Raw genomic sequence first — 19,122 nt, 5'->3', positions numbered from 1 at the left:
GCTTTGCATTGGAGAGGGGATAAGGTGTGCAAGAGCCAGTACCTGGGACAAAGATGATTGACAGCTTGACAGCTCCAGGCGGGCAACCGCGCATGCGCACAGCGGCCGGCTTCTTAAATGCCGGGGGGGGCCTCGGTTATGGAGCGCCGTAATCCCCAGAGCCGAACATTTCTGATGGTACGAGTGCGACGGTCCCGCCGAAGTTGACGCTTTAACGAGGTGCGAGAGGGGCTACAAAGAGGGTAGGGATGGCGGTTTAGCGGGAGAAGAAGATTCGACAGAAAGGGATCGGCTGCCGAGAGGACGGGCGACCCTGAGCGAGCCGGGTCGGGGGGGGAAGCGAGCGGCCGCGCCTGCGCACTGCGCCCGCCCGGACGCACCACTATTGGGCAAAGGTGTGCGAGGGGGAGCCAGTGCGCAGGCGCGCGGCCGCCGCCGACGCAGCTCCCCAATGGAGAGCTCAGTATTTGGCAGCGGCCCCAGTTTTCCCTCCCTCCCCCTCCCCGACCGGCACCGACTGGCCACGTCGGCCCGGCTTCAGCCAGTCAGTCAGCAGGGACAGTGTGGGGGGAGGGGAGACTAGGGAAAGATCATTCTGGAAGGAAAGTGTTAACACCCCCCCCCCCCCCCCCCCCACCACTCTTTCTCAAACCCCCCCTCTTTTTTTAAATAGTGCAAGCACTTCCAGTTTATTTACTGATGATTATTTATTATTATTCCGGTGAGAGGAATCCAAATGAGGCGATAAAGGCTGTGAAGAAGAGAGGCTTGAGGCTGCTGCCGGCCCGGCGGGTGAGTGACCGGCTGATTGACTGACGACTGACTAACCGCTCCCCCCCCCCCTCTCCCCTCCCCCCTCTCCCCTCCCCCCTCCCCCCGGACACAGGGCTTGGAGCGGCCGCCGGGCGGCGACATGACAGCTCCCTGACCCTGAGCTGCAGGAGGATATCTCTCATAACAAGGCCGGGAGAGGTGGGTAGATACCGCCCCCCCCCCCAAACATACCACCCAGAGCGGGGCAGGTACCCCACCCCTCCCAGAGCAGGACAGGGTAGATACGTCCCCCAGGGTATGGACAGATAACCCATTCGCAAAGGGGGCAGATATCCCATCAGGGCATGGGCAGCTACCTATACCAGTGCAGGGCATGAGCAAAAGAGGGTAGATGCGCCACCAGGGTATGGACAGACACCCTCGCAAAGGGGGCAGATACCTCATCAGGGCATGGGAGGGCATGGTCAAAGGGGAGCAGATACCTCCGGGCATGGGCAGATTCCCAGAGTGGGGCATGGGCAAAGGTGGGCAGAACCCATCAGGGCATGGGCAAATATGTCTCCCAGAGTGGGGCATAGGCAAAGGGGGCAGATACCCCTCCCAGAGAGGGGCATGGGCAAAGGAGGTCAGATCATGCATCAGAACATGGGCAGATACCTTTCCCAATGGGGCAGGGCAATGGGTGGCAGATCCCCCATCAAGGCATAGGCAGATACCCCTCCCAGAGAGGAGCAGTGGCAAAGGGGAGCAGATACCCCATCAGGGCAGGGGCAAAGGGGAATACCTCCCTGTGAGCAGAGGAGAGAAGAAAATACCCCCCCAGAAAAGGGGTGAATGCCCCCAGAGCAGGTTAGGGGTAAATATGCCACCTAGAGTGCGGTAGGGGCAAAGGGGATCAGATACCCCCCACCCAGAGTGGGACAGGGCAGTAGAGGAGCAAATGTACCATCCAGAGTGGGATGGGGAGGGGCAAATATCTCCCCCTGAAGGGGGCAGCTACTCCATCAGAGCAAGGCATGGGCAGATATGCCACCTTGGAGTGGGGTGGGGGCAGACACCCCTCCCCAGAGTGGGACATGGGCAGAGGGGAACAGATTACCCATCAGAGGACCGCCATAATTCCCAGAGCCAAATATATCTCATGGTCCAAGTGCAGCTGTCCTGCCAAACTTGACCCTTTAACGACATACAAGATGCGATAAGGTGGGGACGTGGTGGTCGAGGAGGGAGGTTTAACTGTATCCCTATGACAATAATAAATCAGAGCAGGGTTTGGGTGGGGCAGATGCCCCCTATAGCATGGGGGAGGGTGCAGGCAGATACACCCACCCTCGGGGTGGGTACAAGCAGATGCATCAGCACCCAGAGCAATGATTGGGGGGGGGGGGGCACACATACACGCCCTAAGGTGCGGCGCCAGATTTGGCAAGATACCTACATATTGGGGAGGAGGGGGGGCAGATACAATCCCATCTCCTGGGTGTTGAAACACACTTTAGAAACACTTGGGGGCAGAGGTTGTGAGATACCTACCCTAGGGACATACTAAGAGGGTGCAGAAAGATGTCCAGTTGCCTGCCCATGACAGGATACCCTCTCCAGAGCTTTGGAGGGGTGGGGGAGTGGTTGGCAGAGGGAGCATATACCTTCGCAGAATGTGGCAGGGGGAACTGGAAAGAGATCTCCCAGACGGGGAATGTGGAGCGGGCAAGGCAACCCCCCCCCCGCCCCCCCCGGGATCGGGTGGCAGGGTGCCCCTTCCCCGGGGGCGGGGGGGGGGGGGCGGAAGCGGAATCAGATATCCCAGACGGGGGCAAGTAACCTTTGGAGAGGGGAAGGACAGGCGGATACTCAATATCTGGCTGCCACTGCTCTGCAGTCGCTGTTTCGAACATTTACCCCCTTTTTTCCACGTACATTTCCTTTGGACCCCTCTGACATTTTATCTATCTTTTTATAATCGCAGCTGTCACCTATGGAGGGATTAAATCCTTCAAGGGCCTAATACTAATAAATATGAGTGACATAAATACATATTTTCGTCCTTCCTCCCTGCACAGTTCCACTTCAGATGTGGCAGTTATATCATAAGGGGAAACGAGGCTTGGTGAATTATTTCTTGTCCTTTTTTTTGGAAAAGAAAATTGAACTGATGTCAAAAGTCTCGAGCGCTTTCCAAGTCTTGGTTTGCAAAGTGTGCTGGGCAATGGCATTTTACTTTCATTCATAGTTAACGCCCCTGTACAAATACCAAAATGTATTTTAACCCTCTGGGTACTGCAATACTGCCTTGCGGCCTCGTTTTTCTCCCCCTCCTTCCTCCCCCCGACCCCCCCCCCCCCCCCATTGTGTATTGTTTTGCCGTTCTGAATTGACGGGGAAACAAGTTTGAGAAACAGTTTAATGTACGCCAATTTTGGATGCTGCGTGCACGAAGCATATTAAAAGAATGCGAGTGGGTGGATTCTTGTGGTCCTGATACAGCTGTCAATTTACACTTCTCATTACATGAACTGTGATTGAAATGTTGTTTTGCCGTAGCGATATTACAGAATTAATTGGCCGAATGCGTTGTGTGCATACTAAAAAAAATGGTCAAACTTATGGTTTGACAGTTGAACGAATCCATACTTTCATAACGGAAGGACTTCAAGTTCGATGCTGATCGTGGTCATTTGTCGCTTCAAATCATGGTAAACACAGTCCTGGAAATATACTGTTCCCGTTCTGATAGTTGGTCTTACATTGATTGGTACTATTCAGACGGCTGTCTCTAAATATTATTCCTCCTTGTTGATTCTTTTTTTTTGCAACAGCAGTTGTTTATAAAACACTTGTGTATCGACTATGTGCTATAGTTGTTGAAGAAATTAATGCACCTGCAAACCAGGTTCAGAAGCAGTGCATTGCGAGAGTGGCTGTAGTTTGCGTCGGCCATGCATCATGATGGAGGTTAATCTCAGGCCTGTTCTTAGTGCATTCCTGCACCTTTGAAATAAATCACAAGCAGGAATAATGTACACTGTTTAGATTTCAAAAAAATATACAGTTTGGTCTGCACGCTTGGAAAGTTGTTTGTGCTGAGTGGATAAGGGAAAGAATGCAGTTATTACGGAACTGTTGTGGATGGTATAGTTAAAGGAAAATGTTAACTATTGAAAAGGCGGGCAAAAATTCAAGCCTCTTATTGGGAACAAGTTTGCCCTGTTTTAAATGTACTTTGACTTTAGTAGTTTACTTTAGTTTTCTATATTCAAGATCACTGGCAATTATGCCTCCAGTGTAATTCTGACTAAGTCCTGGGCAGCCAGGGAAAATATTTGAACAGTAATCCAAGTAAATGTGCTACCACTCCTGTATTCATGGTATATAATTAAAGCAAAACACTATAAACGTTCTTGATTGTGTTAACAGTGGAGCAGCCAATGTTTCTATCATTGCTCATTTTAATGGAAGTGCAGTATCAATGAGTATTAATGAGCTGAGTTTAATGCTATTGAACTTTTATTCTAAAAATGGATTAACATGCATCAGATGAATGTGAGTTTAAAATCTCTTGCAGAAGCAAAAATAATAAACTCACTGCAAGCTTCTTGGACTAAAATTTTTTTTTTTGCTGGCATTTAGACTTGAGGCTGAGATCTTTTGTCTGGTTAAAAGAATGGCTGCAACTTTTAAAGCTTTCCGAGAGCTGCTTTGGTGTTGTGGGTTGCTGCAAACTTTTTATTCCAAGCAAGTAGCCTGGTTTCCTGTGGCTCTGGGTTGGCACCCTGGTCGGTTTGAATTTGCGTGCTCCACTGCTTGCTGTAGAGGGACTGTTGTAATTGATGTCATTGGAGTCACTGAGCAGAAAGAGATCATAATTAAACTAACTTTAAATAAAAAACATATTTGAGGGAAAAATAACAACATTTTCCCCCCCGAATCCTCACGTTGGTTTCTTTCCCCCCTTTTTTAAATAATAAAATGTCAAGCATTCTGCAACTCCATAGCAAAATCAAAAAGCGAGTAGTTTATTTTTTTCAATTGAGGCCTGGAGTTGAGAAGGTTCAAAACATCAGCATCACAGTGACAAGTGACTAGGGTAGACCAGCTGGTTAACTGTTATTCAAGCAAACTTCCAAAATTAATAACTATTTTGGGTTGAAAAGTTAGTAGTTTCTGTTTGTAACTCCTTTGTCATGGATTAGGCTGATCTACAGCACCCTATTGTGACACCATCATATATTACTGCTTGATGTGTTATTAAAATTTTATTAGAAACTAATATAATTTTTCAAATTCATTATTCTATGAAATGGGACTCCAGATCTTAACACATCTACAGCTTAATATGACAGATATAAAATATGCAAAGGTAGTCTGTGCAAGATTTAGAACCATACATTCATTTGTAATTGTCAACTGAATTTCACAAAGATGTATTGTACTGAAGTTTGGATAAAAAGGATAGTACTGAACTGAGTTGGACTTCAGAGACCTAGGAGAGAAGGTCCTTCACTCTTAACACTCCTGTTCTCACTAACCCTGATTCCCTAATACCTCTAAATTAAAATTCTCATCCTAATATCTAAGTCATCTTTGAATACCTAATGTGCTTACAATTGACGTAACTTTCTCCAATCCTAGAATATTTGCAAATCTCCCCATTCCTCAGATTCATGGCTTCGTGTGCATTTCCTTGTTCCTTGTCCCTTTGTCCCTCTATTAGCCTTCAGCCATCTAGTCCTTGTGCTTTGGGATTTCCTTCCTAAAACCTTTGTCTTGCTACCTCTCCTCGTTAAGACCCTACATAAAAGCTTGGCTAAAAAGAGATGGGTTTTATTAGGAGATATTAACTCTCTTTGGATTTAGTAGCCATTTTTGTCTAATGACACTTTTTGTGAAGTATTCTGTCTGTTAAAATTGCTATATAAATGCAAGTTAGAAACATACACAGAAGCATTGCAAATAGGTGCAGGAGTGGCCATTTGGCCCTTTGAGCCTGCTCTGCCATTCATTATGATATGGCTGATCTACCAACTCAGTAATCTTCCTGCTTAACCCTGCCTCTTATCCCCCCCAATCCTTTGATCCCTTTAACCCCAAGAGCTATATCTAACTCCTCCTTAAAACATATAATGTTTTGGCCTCAATTGCTTTCTATGGTAGCGAATTCCACAGGCTCCCCACTCTGGGTGAAAGAAATTTCTCCTCATCTCAGTCCTAAATAATCTACCCCATATCCTCAGACTATGACACCTGGTTCTGGACTCCCCACCATCAGGAACATCCTTCTTGTATCTACCCTGTCTAGGTTTCTATGAGATCGTCCCCCCTCATCCTTCCAAACTACAGCAAATATAATCCTAATCGACTCAATCTCTCCTCGTATATCAGTCCCACTATCCCAGGAGTCAGTTCAGTAAACCTTTGCTGTACTCCCTCTATAGTAAAAACATCCTTCCTCAGTTAAAACTGCACACACTGTTCCAGGTGTAGTCTCATCAAGGCCCTGTATAACCGCAGCAAGACATCCCTGCTCCTGTATTCCAATCCTCTCACCATGAAGGCCAACATACCATTTGCCTACTTAACCTCCTGCTTAAAATCAATAAAGTGTGTAGATTATCCTTGTGTTAAGATCCAGGTAGAGACTGATCATTGTAAACAAAAAAAAACAATTTCCGGTGACTGGAAGGATCACATGACACAATTTCAGGTTTTAAGATTTTTATTTTAATAAACTAAAAGCAATGTTGTCTAAATACTTCAGAAGGCAACCGGTCCTCTAAACTACTGAAACAATCCCCCTCCAAGGTTATACTTTCTCTGTTAAATGGATACTTCAGTCTCTAGGAACTAGTCCAAAGCTATTCTCAATTCCTGACGACTTGTGTCTTTTCCCCTTTTCCAGCCAGTTAACTTGGACTGGCTGCCCTTATATCTCTGCAGGTGCAGACTGTCTGTTTCTGACATTCGGGGACATCTTAAAAATCACATAAGCCGAAACTACAATGACTTTGTATGGCCAATTGCTCTTTCAAAGCCCATTTCCATGGCAATGTAAATCACGTGGGCCCTTGTATCCAGATAGAAATTCTGATTACATATCTTCTAAACATTCAACTCCATTCTATCCAGGAATTTGGAAAATTTAAGGTATAACTGTTTATAAAACCTGACGTTCCTAACACCTCCCTGTGAGATTTCGGGATAAAGGGCAGGATTTTATGGCCTCACTCATCCCAAAACCGTAAAATCCTGCCCAAGGTCAATGGACCATTCCATGGTCCACCGCTCACCCGCTCCGATTCCCGTAGTAGGCATGACAGTAAGATTCCGGCATAATAGTCTACCCAGTCATCATAAATGCTCTAAATAATCCATGTGTGAACATTATCCACTTTTTCCCAGTAAATCAATTTGGGCCTATTGGCCCCATATCAACCAAGCCACTCGGGCTTGTTGTCAAGCAGAATTCACTACTTAATTTTACTTGAAATAGACACTGCCAAAACAACAATCTTACTAACTTCATATTTGTAATGCTGTAAACTAGTTTTGTGTACTTGTCATTTATGACAAGTATATGAAACTAGACTTGGATGGTGGCACAGTGATTAGCATTGCTTCACAGTGCCAGGGACCTGGGGTTTGACTCCCAGCTTGGGTTACTGTCTGTGTAGAGTTTGCACATTCTCCCCATACCTGCATGCGTTTCCTCTGGGTGCTCCGGTTTTCTCCCACAGTCCAAAGATGTGCAAGTTAGGTGAATTGGCCATGCTAAATTCTCCCTCGGTGTACGCAAACAGGCACCGGAGTGTGCCGACTAGGGGATTTTCACAGTAACTTCATTGCAGTATGAATGTAAGCCTACTTGTGACTAATAAATAAACTTTTAAAAATTATTACTGATTTAATAAGGAATTTTCTAAACTTCTGTGACAAATTTAGGCATAACATGACTAGAATCCTTTATTTTTCTCAGCATGTTTTATTTCCAAATCCCTATTTTATCACAATTGTTACATGCAGAAGGAGGCCATTTGGCCCATCGTGTCTGCACCAGCTCTCTGAATTAGCAACTCACCTTGTGCCATACTCCCACCTTTTTCCTGTAATCTTGCACATTAATCATTTTTCAGATAACAATCTGATTCCCTGCTGAATACCTTGACTGAACATGCCCTCACCATTCTCTCATTCCAGACTTAACCATTCGCTGTGTGAAAAAGTTTTGCTTCATGCTGCCTTTGCCAGGTACATTAAATCTGTGTCCTCTTGTTCTCAATCTTTTCATGAGAGGAAGCAGCTACTTCCTATTTATTCTTGTACACATCCCTCATGATTATGCAAATGTATATCAAATTTCCTCTCGGTCACCTCCAAGACCCAACTTCTGCAGTCTACCTTCCTAACTGATGTTCCTCATCCAGGGAACCATTCTCTGAATCTTTTCCTGCATCTCTCAAATGCCTTCATGTTTTTCTAAAGTGTCGCACCCAGTACTTGATGCAGTACTCCAGCTGAGACCGAACTAGTGTCTTAATACAAATTCAACATAATCTCTGTGCTCTTGTACTCTATGCTCTCCTAATGAAACCTGGGATACTATATGCTTATTAATGCTCCCAAACCTGTCCTACCATTTTCAATTATTTATGTATATACCCACCCAGGTCCCACTGCTCCTGCATCCTTGTTAGAGTTACATTTTTTATATTATATCTCCATGCATTTTTCCTACCAAAATGAATCACTTCACATTTCTCCACATTGAACCTCGTCTGCCACTTGTCTACCCATTCCACCATTCTATGTCCTTTTGAAGCTCTACGCTGTCCTCCTCACAGTTCACAATGCTTCCAAGATTTCAAGGTGGGAACCGGAACAACAGGCCAGTAAGTGCAGAGACCGGGGGGGGGGGGGGGGGGGAAGAGAGTGAGACTGACATAAATATAGTGCAGAGGGAAGCCACAGGGCTCAGTGGGACTGTAGGTCTGGCGTATGTTTGCTTCAATGCAAGAAGTATAACGGGTAAGACAAATGAACTGAGAGCCTGGATTACTGCATGGAATTATGATGTAATTGCAATTATGGAAACATAATTAAAGGAGGGACAGAACTGGCAGCTTAACATTCTGGGATATTGTTGTTTTAGACAGTATGGAGAGGGAAAAAGAGGTAGGGGAGTTGCATTGCAGATTAGGGAGCAGATCATAGCTGTGTTGAGGGAGGACACATTGGAGACATCTTGTAGTGAGGCATTATGGGTAGAGCTCAGGAATAGGAAGGGTGAAATCACAATGTTGGGAGTATACTATAGACCTCCCAACAGCCCGCAGGAGACAGAGGAGCAGTTGTATAGCTAGATACTGAAAGGTGCGGGGTAGAGAGAGGGGAAAAAAGCAGGGTAGTCGTGATGGGTGACTTTAACTTCCCCCATGTTGACTGAGAATCCCTTACAGCCAGGGGCTCGGATGGAAAGCAATTTGTTAGATGTGTTCAGTAGGGCTTTTTGACACAGTATGTTGACAATCCAACCAGGGAGGAGGCCGGGTAGTTAAGGATAAGAGTGGCCCTTGGGTGAAGGTGCTTATTGGGCGAGGGTCAATTACATCCAAATTAGACAGGAATTGGGGAATGTGGATTGGGAGTGGCTATTTGAGGGCAAATCCATGTCTGGCATGTGGGAGGCTTTTAAAGGCCAGTTGATTGAATTACGGGGCAGGCATGTCCCCGCAAAAATGAAGGATAGAAATGGCAGGATTCAGGAACCATGGATGATGAGGGAAATTGTAAGATAAGGAAGCATGCGATAAGTCCAGGCATCTAAACTGACAAAGCCCTTGAGGAGTACAGTGAAAGTAAGAAGGAACTTTAAACATGGAATTAGGAGGGCTAAAAACGGCCATGAAATGTCTTTAGGAAACAGGGTCAAGGAGAATCCCAAGTCTTTTTTATGCAAGTATCAGGAGAAAGAGTAAGCCCACTCAAGGACAATGGAGGGAAGTTATGCATGGAACCACAGGAAGTGGGTGAATTCCTTAACGAGTACTTTGATCAGTATTCACCAAGGAGAAGGGCATGAGGTCAGGGATAGGTGTGTGAGCGGTCTAGTGAATGTCAATATATCGAAGGAGGAAGTGTTGAGTGTCCTAAATTGCATTAAGGTAGAGAAGTCCCTGAGGCTGGATGGGATCTATTCCAGGTTACTGCAGAAGGCAAGGAGAGAAATAGCTGGGGCCTTAACAGATAACTTCACATCCTCTTTGACCACAGCTGAGGTTCCAGAGGACTGGCGAATAGCCAATGTCCTTCTCTTGTTTAAGAAAGGAAGCAGGGATAATCCAGCAAATTATAAATTGGAGAGTCTGACGTTAGTGGTGGGGAAGCTTTTGGAGAAGATACTGAGGGACAGGATCTATGCCCATTTGGAGGAAAATGGAATAGTTAATGACAGGCAGCATGGCTTTGTACAGGGAAGGTCATGTCTCACCAACTTGATTGAGTTTTTTTGAAGAGGTGATAAAGATAATTACGGTAAGGGCTGTGGATGTAGTTTATATGGACTTTGACAAGGTCCCACATGACAGACTGGTACAATAACTAAAATCCCATGGGATTCATGGTAGGCTGGCTAGATGGATATAGAACTGGTTTGGTTACAGAAGACAGTAGCAGTGGAAGGGTGTCTTTCAGAATAGAGATCTGTAGTTAGTGGTGTTCCACAGGAATCAGTGCTGGGACCTCTGTTTTGTAGTTTGTGTATATATAAGTGATCTGGAGGAAAATGTAGGTGGTCTGATTAGTAAGTTTGTGGATGACACGAAGACTGGCGGAGTTACTGATAGTGCTGAGGATTGTCAAAGGATACAACAGGATATAGATTGGACTCTTGGGACCGAAATGGCAGATGGAGTTTAATCCGGACAAATGTGAGGCGATGCATTTTGGAGGATCAAGTTTGGGTATAAGTATGAAAGTATACTGTAAATGGCAGAACCCTGAGGAGCATTAACATACAGAGGAATCTGGGTGTGCAGGTCCACAGTTTCCTAAAAGTGGCAACACAGGTGGCCAAGATAATTAAGGCATGTGGCATGCCTGCCTTTATCAGCTTGGGACATTGAATACAGGAATTGGGAAATCTATGTTGCAGCTATATAAAACCTTGGTTAGGTTGCATTTGGAGTATTGCATGCAGTTCTGGTCACCACACTCTCAGAAGGATATAGAAGCTTTGGAGAGAGTGCAAAGAAGGTTCACCAGGATGTTGCCTGGTCTCAAGAGCATTGGCTGAAGAGAGGGATCAGAGGTGAGCTGGCAAGGTGGTTACAGAACTGGCTCGGTCATAGAAGACAGAAGGTAGCAGTGGAAGGGTGTGTTTCTGAATGGAGGGCTGTGACAAGTGGCGTTCCTCAGGGATCAGTGCTGGGACCTTTGCTGTTCGTAAGTTTGCGGATGACACAAAGATCGGTGGATTTGCGGATAGCGATGAAAACCATCAGAGGATACAGCAGGATATAGATCGGTTGGAGGCTTGGGCGGAGAGATGGCAGATGGAGTTTAATACAGACAAATGTGAGGTAATGCATTTTGGAAGGTCTAATAAAGATAGGAAATATACAGTAAATGGTAGAACCCTTAAGAGTATTGATAGACAGAGGGATCTGGGTGTACAGGTACACAGGTCACTGAAAGTAGCAACGCAGGTGGAGAAGGTAGTCAAGAAGGCATACGGCATGCTTGCCTTCATCGGCCAGGGCATTGAGTTTAAAAATGGGCAAGTCATGTTGCAGCTTTATAGAACCTTAGTTAGGCCGCACTTGGAATATAGTGTTCAATTCTGATTGCCACACTACCAGAAGGATGTGGAGGCTTTGGAGAGGATACAGAAAAGTTTTACCAGGATGTTGCCTGGCATGGAGAGCATTAGCTATGAGGAGAGGTTGGAGAAACTTTGTTTGTTCTCACTGGAATGACGGAGGTTGAGGGGAGACCTGATAGAAGTCTACAAGATTGAGGGACATGGACAGAGTGGATAGTCAGAAGCTTTTTCCCAGGGTGGAAGAGTCAATTACTAGGGGGCATAGGTTTAAAGTGCGAGGGGCAAGGTTTAAAGGATATGTACGAGGCAAGTTTTTTTACAGAGTGTGGTGAGTGCCTGGAACCATTGCCAGGCGAGGTAGTGGAAGCAGATACGATAGTGACTTTTAAGGGGCGTCTGGACAAATACATGAATACAAAGAACAAAGAACAATACAGCACAGGAACAGGCCCTTCGGCCCTCCAAGCCCGCGCCGCTCCCCGGTCCAGGATTGAATCCTGAATCCAGGATCCCCGCCCAATTTTCCAGCCTATCTACATACCAATATCCTATCCACCGAGCTGTCCCTCACAGCTACGATGCTTTGTTCATCACAACCTATTAACTCACCCCCACCCCCCCATTCCAGACCATGTGATCTCCAGGGAGAGGCGAAAACCCAGAGTGAAAACCCCAGGGCCAATATGGGGAAAAGGAATCTGGGAAATTCCTCTCCGACCCCCTGAGGCGATCGAAACGAGTCCAGGAGATCACAATGGCCCTGATCGGAAAATGCTTCCCAACCCTAGTCATTTCCACTTCCACGAACACCATATGAATTCCCTGCCCCCGAGACAGGCTCCCAACTATCCGCAGTCTCGCTCTGTACTGGCACCAGCAAGATGATCATAGAATGAAGCCTTGAAACGAGAAACAAGGAACAATTAGCCCGCGCCGCTCCCTGGTCCAAACTAGACCACTCTTTTGTATCCCTCCATTCCCACTCCGTTCATATAGCTGTCTAGATAAGTCTTAAACGTTCCCAGTGTGTCCGCCTCCACCACCTTGCCCGGCAGCGCATTCCAGGCCCCCACGACCCTCTGTGTGAAATATGTCCTTCTGATATCTGTGTTAAACCTCCCCCCCTTCACCTTGAACCTATGACCCCTCGTGAACGTCACCACCGACCCGGGGAAAAGCTTCCCACCGTTCACCCTATCTATGCCTTTCATAATTTTATACACCTCTATTAAGTCTCCCCTCATCCTCCGTCTTTCCAAGGAGAACAACCCCAGTTTCCCCAATCTCTCCTCATAACCAAGCCCCTCCATACCAGGCAACATCCTGGTAAACCTCCTCTGTACTCTCTCCAAAGCCTCCACGTCCTTCTGGTAGTGTGGCGACCAGAACTGGACGCAGTATTCCAAATGCGGCCGAACCAACGTTCTATACATCTGCAACATCAGACCCCAACTCTTATACTCTATGCCCCGTCCTATAAAGGCAAGCATGCCATATGCCTTCTTCACCACCTTCTCCACCTGTGACGTCACCTTCAAAGATCTGTGGACTTGCACACCCAGGTCCCTCTGCGACTCTACACCCTTTATGGTTCTTCCATTTATCGTGTAGCTCCTCCCTACATTATTCCCACCAAAATGCATCACTTCGCATTCATCAGGATTGAACTCCATCTGCCATTTCCTTGCCCAAATTTCCAGCCTATCTATATCCTTCTGTAGCCTCTGACAATGTTCCTCACTATCTGCAAGTCCTGCCAGTTTTGTGTCGTCCGCAAACTTACTGATCACCCCAGTTACTCCTTCTTCCAGATCATTCATATAAATCACAAACAGCAGAGGTCCCAATACAGAGCCCTGCGGTACACCACTAGTCACAGGCCTCCAGCCGGAAAAAGACCCTTCCACTACCACCCTCTGTCTTCTATGACCAAGCCAGTTCTCCACCCATCTAGCCAGTTCTCCACCCATCTAGCCACCTCCCCCTTTATCCCATGGGATCCAACCTTTTTCACTAGCCTACCATGAGGGACTTTGTCAAACGCTTTACTAAAGTCCATATAGACAACATCCACGACCCTTCCTTCGTCAACCATTTTGGTCACTTCTTCAAAAAACACCACCAGGTTAGTGAGGCATGACCTCCCTCTCTCAAAACCATGTTGACTATCGTGAATGAGTTTATTCCTTTCTAAATGCGCATACATCCTATCTCTAAGAATCTTCTCCAACAACTTCCCCACCACGGACGTCAAGCTCACCGGCCTATAATTACCCGGGTTATCCTTCCTACCCTTCTTAAATAACGGGACCACATTGGCTATCCTCCAATCCTCTGGGACCTCACCTGTGTCCAGTGACGAGACAAAGATTTGCGTCAGAGGCCCAACGATTTCACCTCTCGTCTCCCTGAGCAGCCTTGGATAGATTCCATCAGGCCCTGGGGATTTGTCAGTCTTTATATTCTCTAACAAACCTAACACTTCCTCCTTTGTAATGGAGATTTTCTCCAACGGTTCAACACTCCCCTCAGAGACACTCCCAGTCAACACATCCCTCTCCTTTGTGAATACCGACGCAAAGTATTCATTTAGGATCTCTCCTACTTCTTTGGGCTCCAAGCATAAGTCCCCACTTTTGTCCCTGAGAGGTCCGATTTTTTCCCTAACAACCCTTTTGTTCCTAACAGATGAATAAAATGCCTTGGGATTCTCCTTAATCCTGTCTGCCAAGAACAAATAGGATGGGAATAGAGGGATATGGCCCCTGGAAGGGTAGGGGGTTTTAGTTCAGTCAGGCAACATGATCGGTGCAGGCTTGGAAGGCCGAAGGGCCTGTTCCTGTGCTGTAATTTTCTTTGTTCTAAACTAGGATTGTTTTCACTGGAAAGATAGAGGCTGAGGGGAGACCTGATAGAGGTCTACAAAATTGAGAGGCATAGGGTGGATAGTCAGAGGCTTTTTCCAAGGGGGCACAGGTTCAAAATGAAAGGGGGAATGTTTAAGAGAAATGTGCAGGGGAAGTTTTTCCATGCAGAGAATGCTGGATGCCTGGAACATGATGCCAGACAAGGTGGTGGAAGCAGGCATATTAGAAACATTTAAGAGGCATCTGGATGGGCACATGAATAGGGAAGGAATAGAGGGATACGGACCGAGTAAGGGCAGAAGGTTTTTTTAAGTTGGTGCATCATGATCGGCACAAGCTTGGAGGGCTGAAGGGTCTGTTCCTGTTTTATGATCTGCAGATCTTAAAATGCACTCTGCAAACCAAGTCTAGATCATTACTAAAAATCAGGAAGAGCAATGTTCTCAACACTGACGATTTGAGAACTCCACTAAAATCTCCCGTCAATCTTGAAAAATATTCATTCTCTTTCTTAAAACTTGGCCAATTTAATTTCATTCCATGAACTTTGGTCAAATGCCCTTTCGAAGTCCATGTACACCACATGGTCAACATTACCCTCACCAACCTTTCCTGTTATCTCTTCAAAAATCACTTGCTATTTATCAGTTAAATTGCTGATCCAACTGACTTGCAGTAATGCAATCATAGAAGTTGATGAAAACGGAGTTTTGAAATGACTACTGTCGCTACTGCAAATTCTGTTGACGGGATTGAAAATTATCACTCAAGTAGAAAAGGTGATTTTTAGTTTACTAATTACAGTCATTTTCCTTTGGGGTTACAATACCTTCAGAAACATCTGTTTTGTTTCTTCACTATGTCATAAAGCTTAACACCAGTTAAATAGTTTTTTTCTTGCAAGCCCATCCTCGTAAAAGTAATGAGGCTTTTTGCGCAATACAAACAGTACTTAAATTTAATACTGTTTGCACTTAAGATATCTGTGCCTTTTTAGAGATAAAGGTAAGGAAAGAGATCATTTTATCTGGGGAACATAGCATCAACTGGTTATTCCTCCTCACTGATGGACCCAGCTGTGATGATATACATGCCTGTTTCTGATGTTTTAGTGTATACGAGTGTACTTCTTAGCCCCTCTGTTCCAGTGCTCAGATATTTAGGTGACATTTGTTCTCTTCCATCAGCTCTGGCTCCTGCAGTTGATTTTTAAGTTTGTAACTGTCAGATCTGATTGTTGCTGATTTTAAAATCTGAGACCACTCTGCAGATTTGGTACAAGATGAGATTTAAGGTCGGCATTGAGAGGTCTGGGGTGAGGCCAGAAGGGTGAGCCACCATTTTTCTCTCCGTGTTGGAGAAACACAATGCATTCCAGTCAACTGTTAATCTGTTTGTCCAGCAGAAGATACTTAAATAGCAAATGTTGTTTCTGACTACTGACTTGAATGCTGGTTTCCACTACTGATATTTAAAACTGGACATAAAGGTTAAGGTTTATTTATTATTGTCACAATTAGGCTTACATTAACACTGCAATGAAGTTACTGTGAAAATCCCCTAGTTGCCACACTCCGGCGCCTGTTCAGGTACACTGGGAGAATTTAGCATGGCCAATGTACCTAACCAGCAGGTCTTTTGGAACCCGTGCAGACATGGGGAGAACATGCAGGCTTTGCACAGGCAAAGACCCCAAGCCAGGAATCGAACCTGGGTCCCTGGCACTGAGGCAGTAGTGGAAACCACTGTGCCACCGTGATGCCCAGACATTAGCCCAGCAGGGTGGATAAACAAGTAACTTGCATTTATCTGGCACCTGTTAATGCAAAATGTCTTGGCACTTCTCACCGGTGTAAGAAACAAAATGGATAATAGACAACTGAAAGAAGGTGGGAAGACTAATAGATTGATCAATGCTACACTCACCACTTAAATTGTCCCCACTTATCTCATACAGCCACCCATATCAACAGCGGATAAACCCTATTAAGCACATCTACCATTTTGAGCAGTTATTCACATCTCATTGAAGTGCAATTCAGTTGCCTGTGATTGTGGCTTATCTGCTTACAAGGAGAGAACAATGGAGAGGCAGAAGGTTTTAAGGGAAGGAATTTCAGAGTATTTGGTCTAAATGGTTGAAATGATGGTGAGGTGAACAAAATGTGCTTACTCGAAGGGTCTGGGTTCAGGAGATTGGAAAAATTTTGTTAAGTTATAGCACCAGGAAGACTAGAAGTGGGATTTTCTGGTCCCACAAAGTGACTCCTGGTGGTGGTGTGAGTGAGCCATGCAAAACACCATTTACTTTGGCAGAACCAGAAGATCTTGCAGGTGGCCAATGGTGAGCCACCGCCAGAAAACACACAATGAGAATTTTATATTACAGGTGAAGAGGGCCCAAAAAAAATTGGTTGCGCAAAGACAGACATGAGCAATGGCTGATGTGGAATAGACAGGACTGTAGAATTTTGAATGAATTAGTGTGGAGATGGGAAACTGGCCAATAAAACATTAGAAAAGTGTAAAAAATTAAGGGGCAGAGGCAACGATAGATTTAGTGGATATTTGGTAGATTTTGTAGATGATATCATAAATAAGGAGCAAGAGTGATCCATGCACCCTCTCATGCCTGCTCCACCATTCAGTGAGATCATGTGCCCTTAACTCCACTTTCCTGCTGTTCCCATAACTCTTGTCTCCTCAGATCAAAAATCTGTTTAATTCAGTGTGTTGAAACTTATACCTCCAGTAGAAAAGGTGATTGGTGTTCATCAATTAGTCATTTTCCTTTGGGGTTGCAATAACTTCAGAGTTCACCTTAACACCAGTAAATAGGTTTTTTGAGTCCTAGCTGTATATCTAATCAGGCATTTCGTGCAATTCAAACAGTACATAAATTATTATTTGTACTTGAAATGTGCCTCTTTGGAGCTACAAGTAAGGACATGAACCTTTTCTGTAGAACATAACATCAACCAATTTCCAGAATATATTCAATGACCTAGCCTCTACTGCTTTCTGAGGAAGAGAATACCAACTCTCTTCAAGAAGAAATTCCTTCACCTCTCCATGTCAGATGAGAGATCCCTTATTTTGAAATTATGCTCCGTAGTTCCAGATTATTCACAAAGGGAAACATCCTCTCTACATCTATCCTGTAAAGCCCCCTCAGAATTATATGTTTCAATAAGATCACCTCTCATTCATTCATCTAAACTCCATTGAGTATTGGTTCAACCTTTATTCATAGATATCCCTGTGATCAGCTTAGTGAACCATCCATGAACTGCTTCCAATGTAAGTATATTCCTTAAGTAGGGAGACCAGAACTGTACAAAGTACCTGGGTGTGATTTTAGACTAAGCCTTGTACAAGTGTAGCGAGACTTGCTTACTTTTACGCCCCATTCCCTTGCAGCAAAGGCCAACACTTCCCAGTTACTTGCTTTTCCTGCATGCTAACCTTTTGTCATTTCATATACTAGGACAACTCGGCTTGAGTTTGAACGTGATGGGATTGCAAACAATCTGGCTCTGACTAAGATAGTGACTGAACAGAGAAATTGGTCCTGTGTGAGGGTACTGAGCTAAATCTGGTCACTTTGGCCTTCATACTCTGGAGGAAATTACTGCTCATCTGAGGTTGCACAAGTAGTATGACAGCACTAGGAGGTGGTGGAGAAATAATTGCGTGTAATCAATGTACATGTGGAAGCTGACTCTGGATGATATTACCAAGGGCAGTGTGCAGATGATAAAGGCAGAGCATGGACTTTAAGGGATTCCATAGATTACTGTGCAGAAATGGGAAAAGATGTCATTGATAGATTCAATTCAGAAAGCTAAAAGAGAACAAGAAGAGCAGTCCCATTGCACTGACAGTGGAAGTGGATGGCTTAGTTGACTGCCAAGCCTGCAGATATAGAAGCTGAATAATGCATGTGAACAATCTAGGCCTCTGTTCAGGGGGGCAGTTTTTGAGACATGGAAATCTATTGGGATTCAAATAGATTTATGGAAGAATTGTGCATGAATTTTGGAGAAAGCATTTTTAAGGGAGCTTGACAGCAGGAAACAGGACTGAAAATTGAAGTGAGAATTTAATTTTGAATATTGTAGCCCTGGAGGAACAATGTAATAGCCAAGAAGAATATGCCTATTGAAAAGGAAAAAAAAGAGTGGGTGCTGAAGGTGAGAATTTTGGTGCATAGAAGTATTGTAATAGTGACCTGAATTAATTTAAAGCACCATATATGGAGATTATCTGAGATTCTACCTGATGAAGATCGTAGTTCAAGTTATGAAATCATGCCAAATAAATATTTGTAATATTTTCACATTAGCTGTTTCAAATTAACATTTAACTGCTCGTTAATTTTGTGTTCTGTTGCTCAAGTAATGAGATTAGAATTACTCAAAGTTCTTGTTATAACCTGTTTTCAAAAGCAACTGAGTAGCTGCACTGCAAATATTTTGCTTGCTGACAGTACATTAAATGCACAGATGAAATCTGTTCATCAGGTTTTGGTTAGAAGTTACAGAAACTGTCAGTTGTAATATCCTTTTTTTTCTAAAAAAAAGAGCTGCAGCGTGCTTGACGACAATTAAATTAAGATTTGTCTTTAACACACATAGACATCTCAAAGTGATGCACAGCAATGTAATC

General features: G+C 44.8%; 1 protein-coding gene across 1 annotated transcript in view; it reads left to right on the top strand.

Annotated features, from left to right (window-relative positions):
• Window positions 1-300: 300 nt before the first annotated feature.
• The window catches only part of LOC144500622 (zinc finger protein 652-like), a 73,456-nt gene continuing 54,634 nt past the window's right edge, over window positions 301-19,122 (top strand). Inside the window, 1 exon segment of the mRNA XM_078223855.1 lies at window positions 301-792. Coding sequence (XP_078079981.1) covers window positions 700-792 — 93 coding nt within the window. The 5' untranslated portion in view covers window positions 301-699.

Source organism: Mustelus asterias, chromosome 11 (genome assembly GCF_964213995.1).
Source record: "Mustelus asterias chromosome 11, sMusAst1.hap1.1, whole genome shotgun sequence".
Lineage (NCBI taxonomy): Eukaryota > Metazoa > Chordata > Chondrichthyes > Carcharhiniformes > Triakidae > Mustelus > Mustelus asterias.
This window is presented reverse-complemented; position numbering and strand designations above follow the sequence as displayed.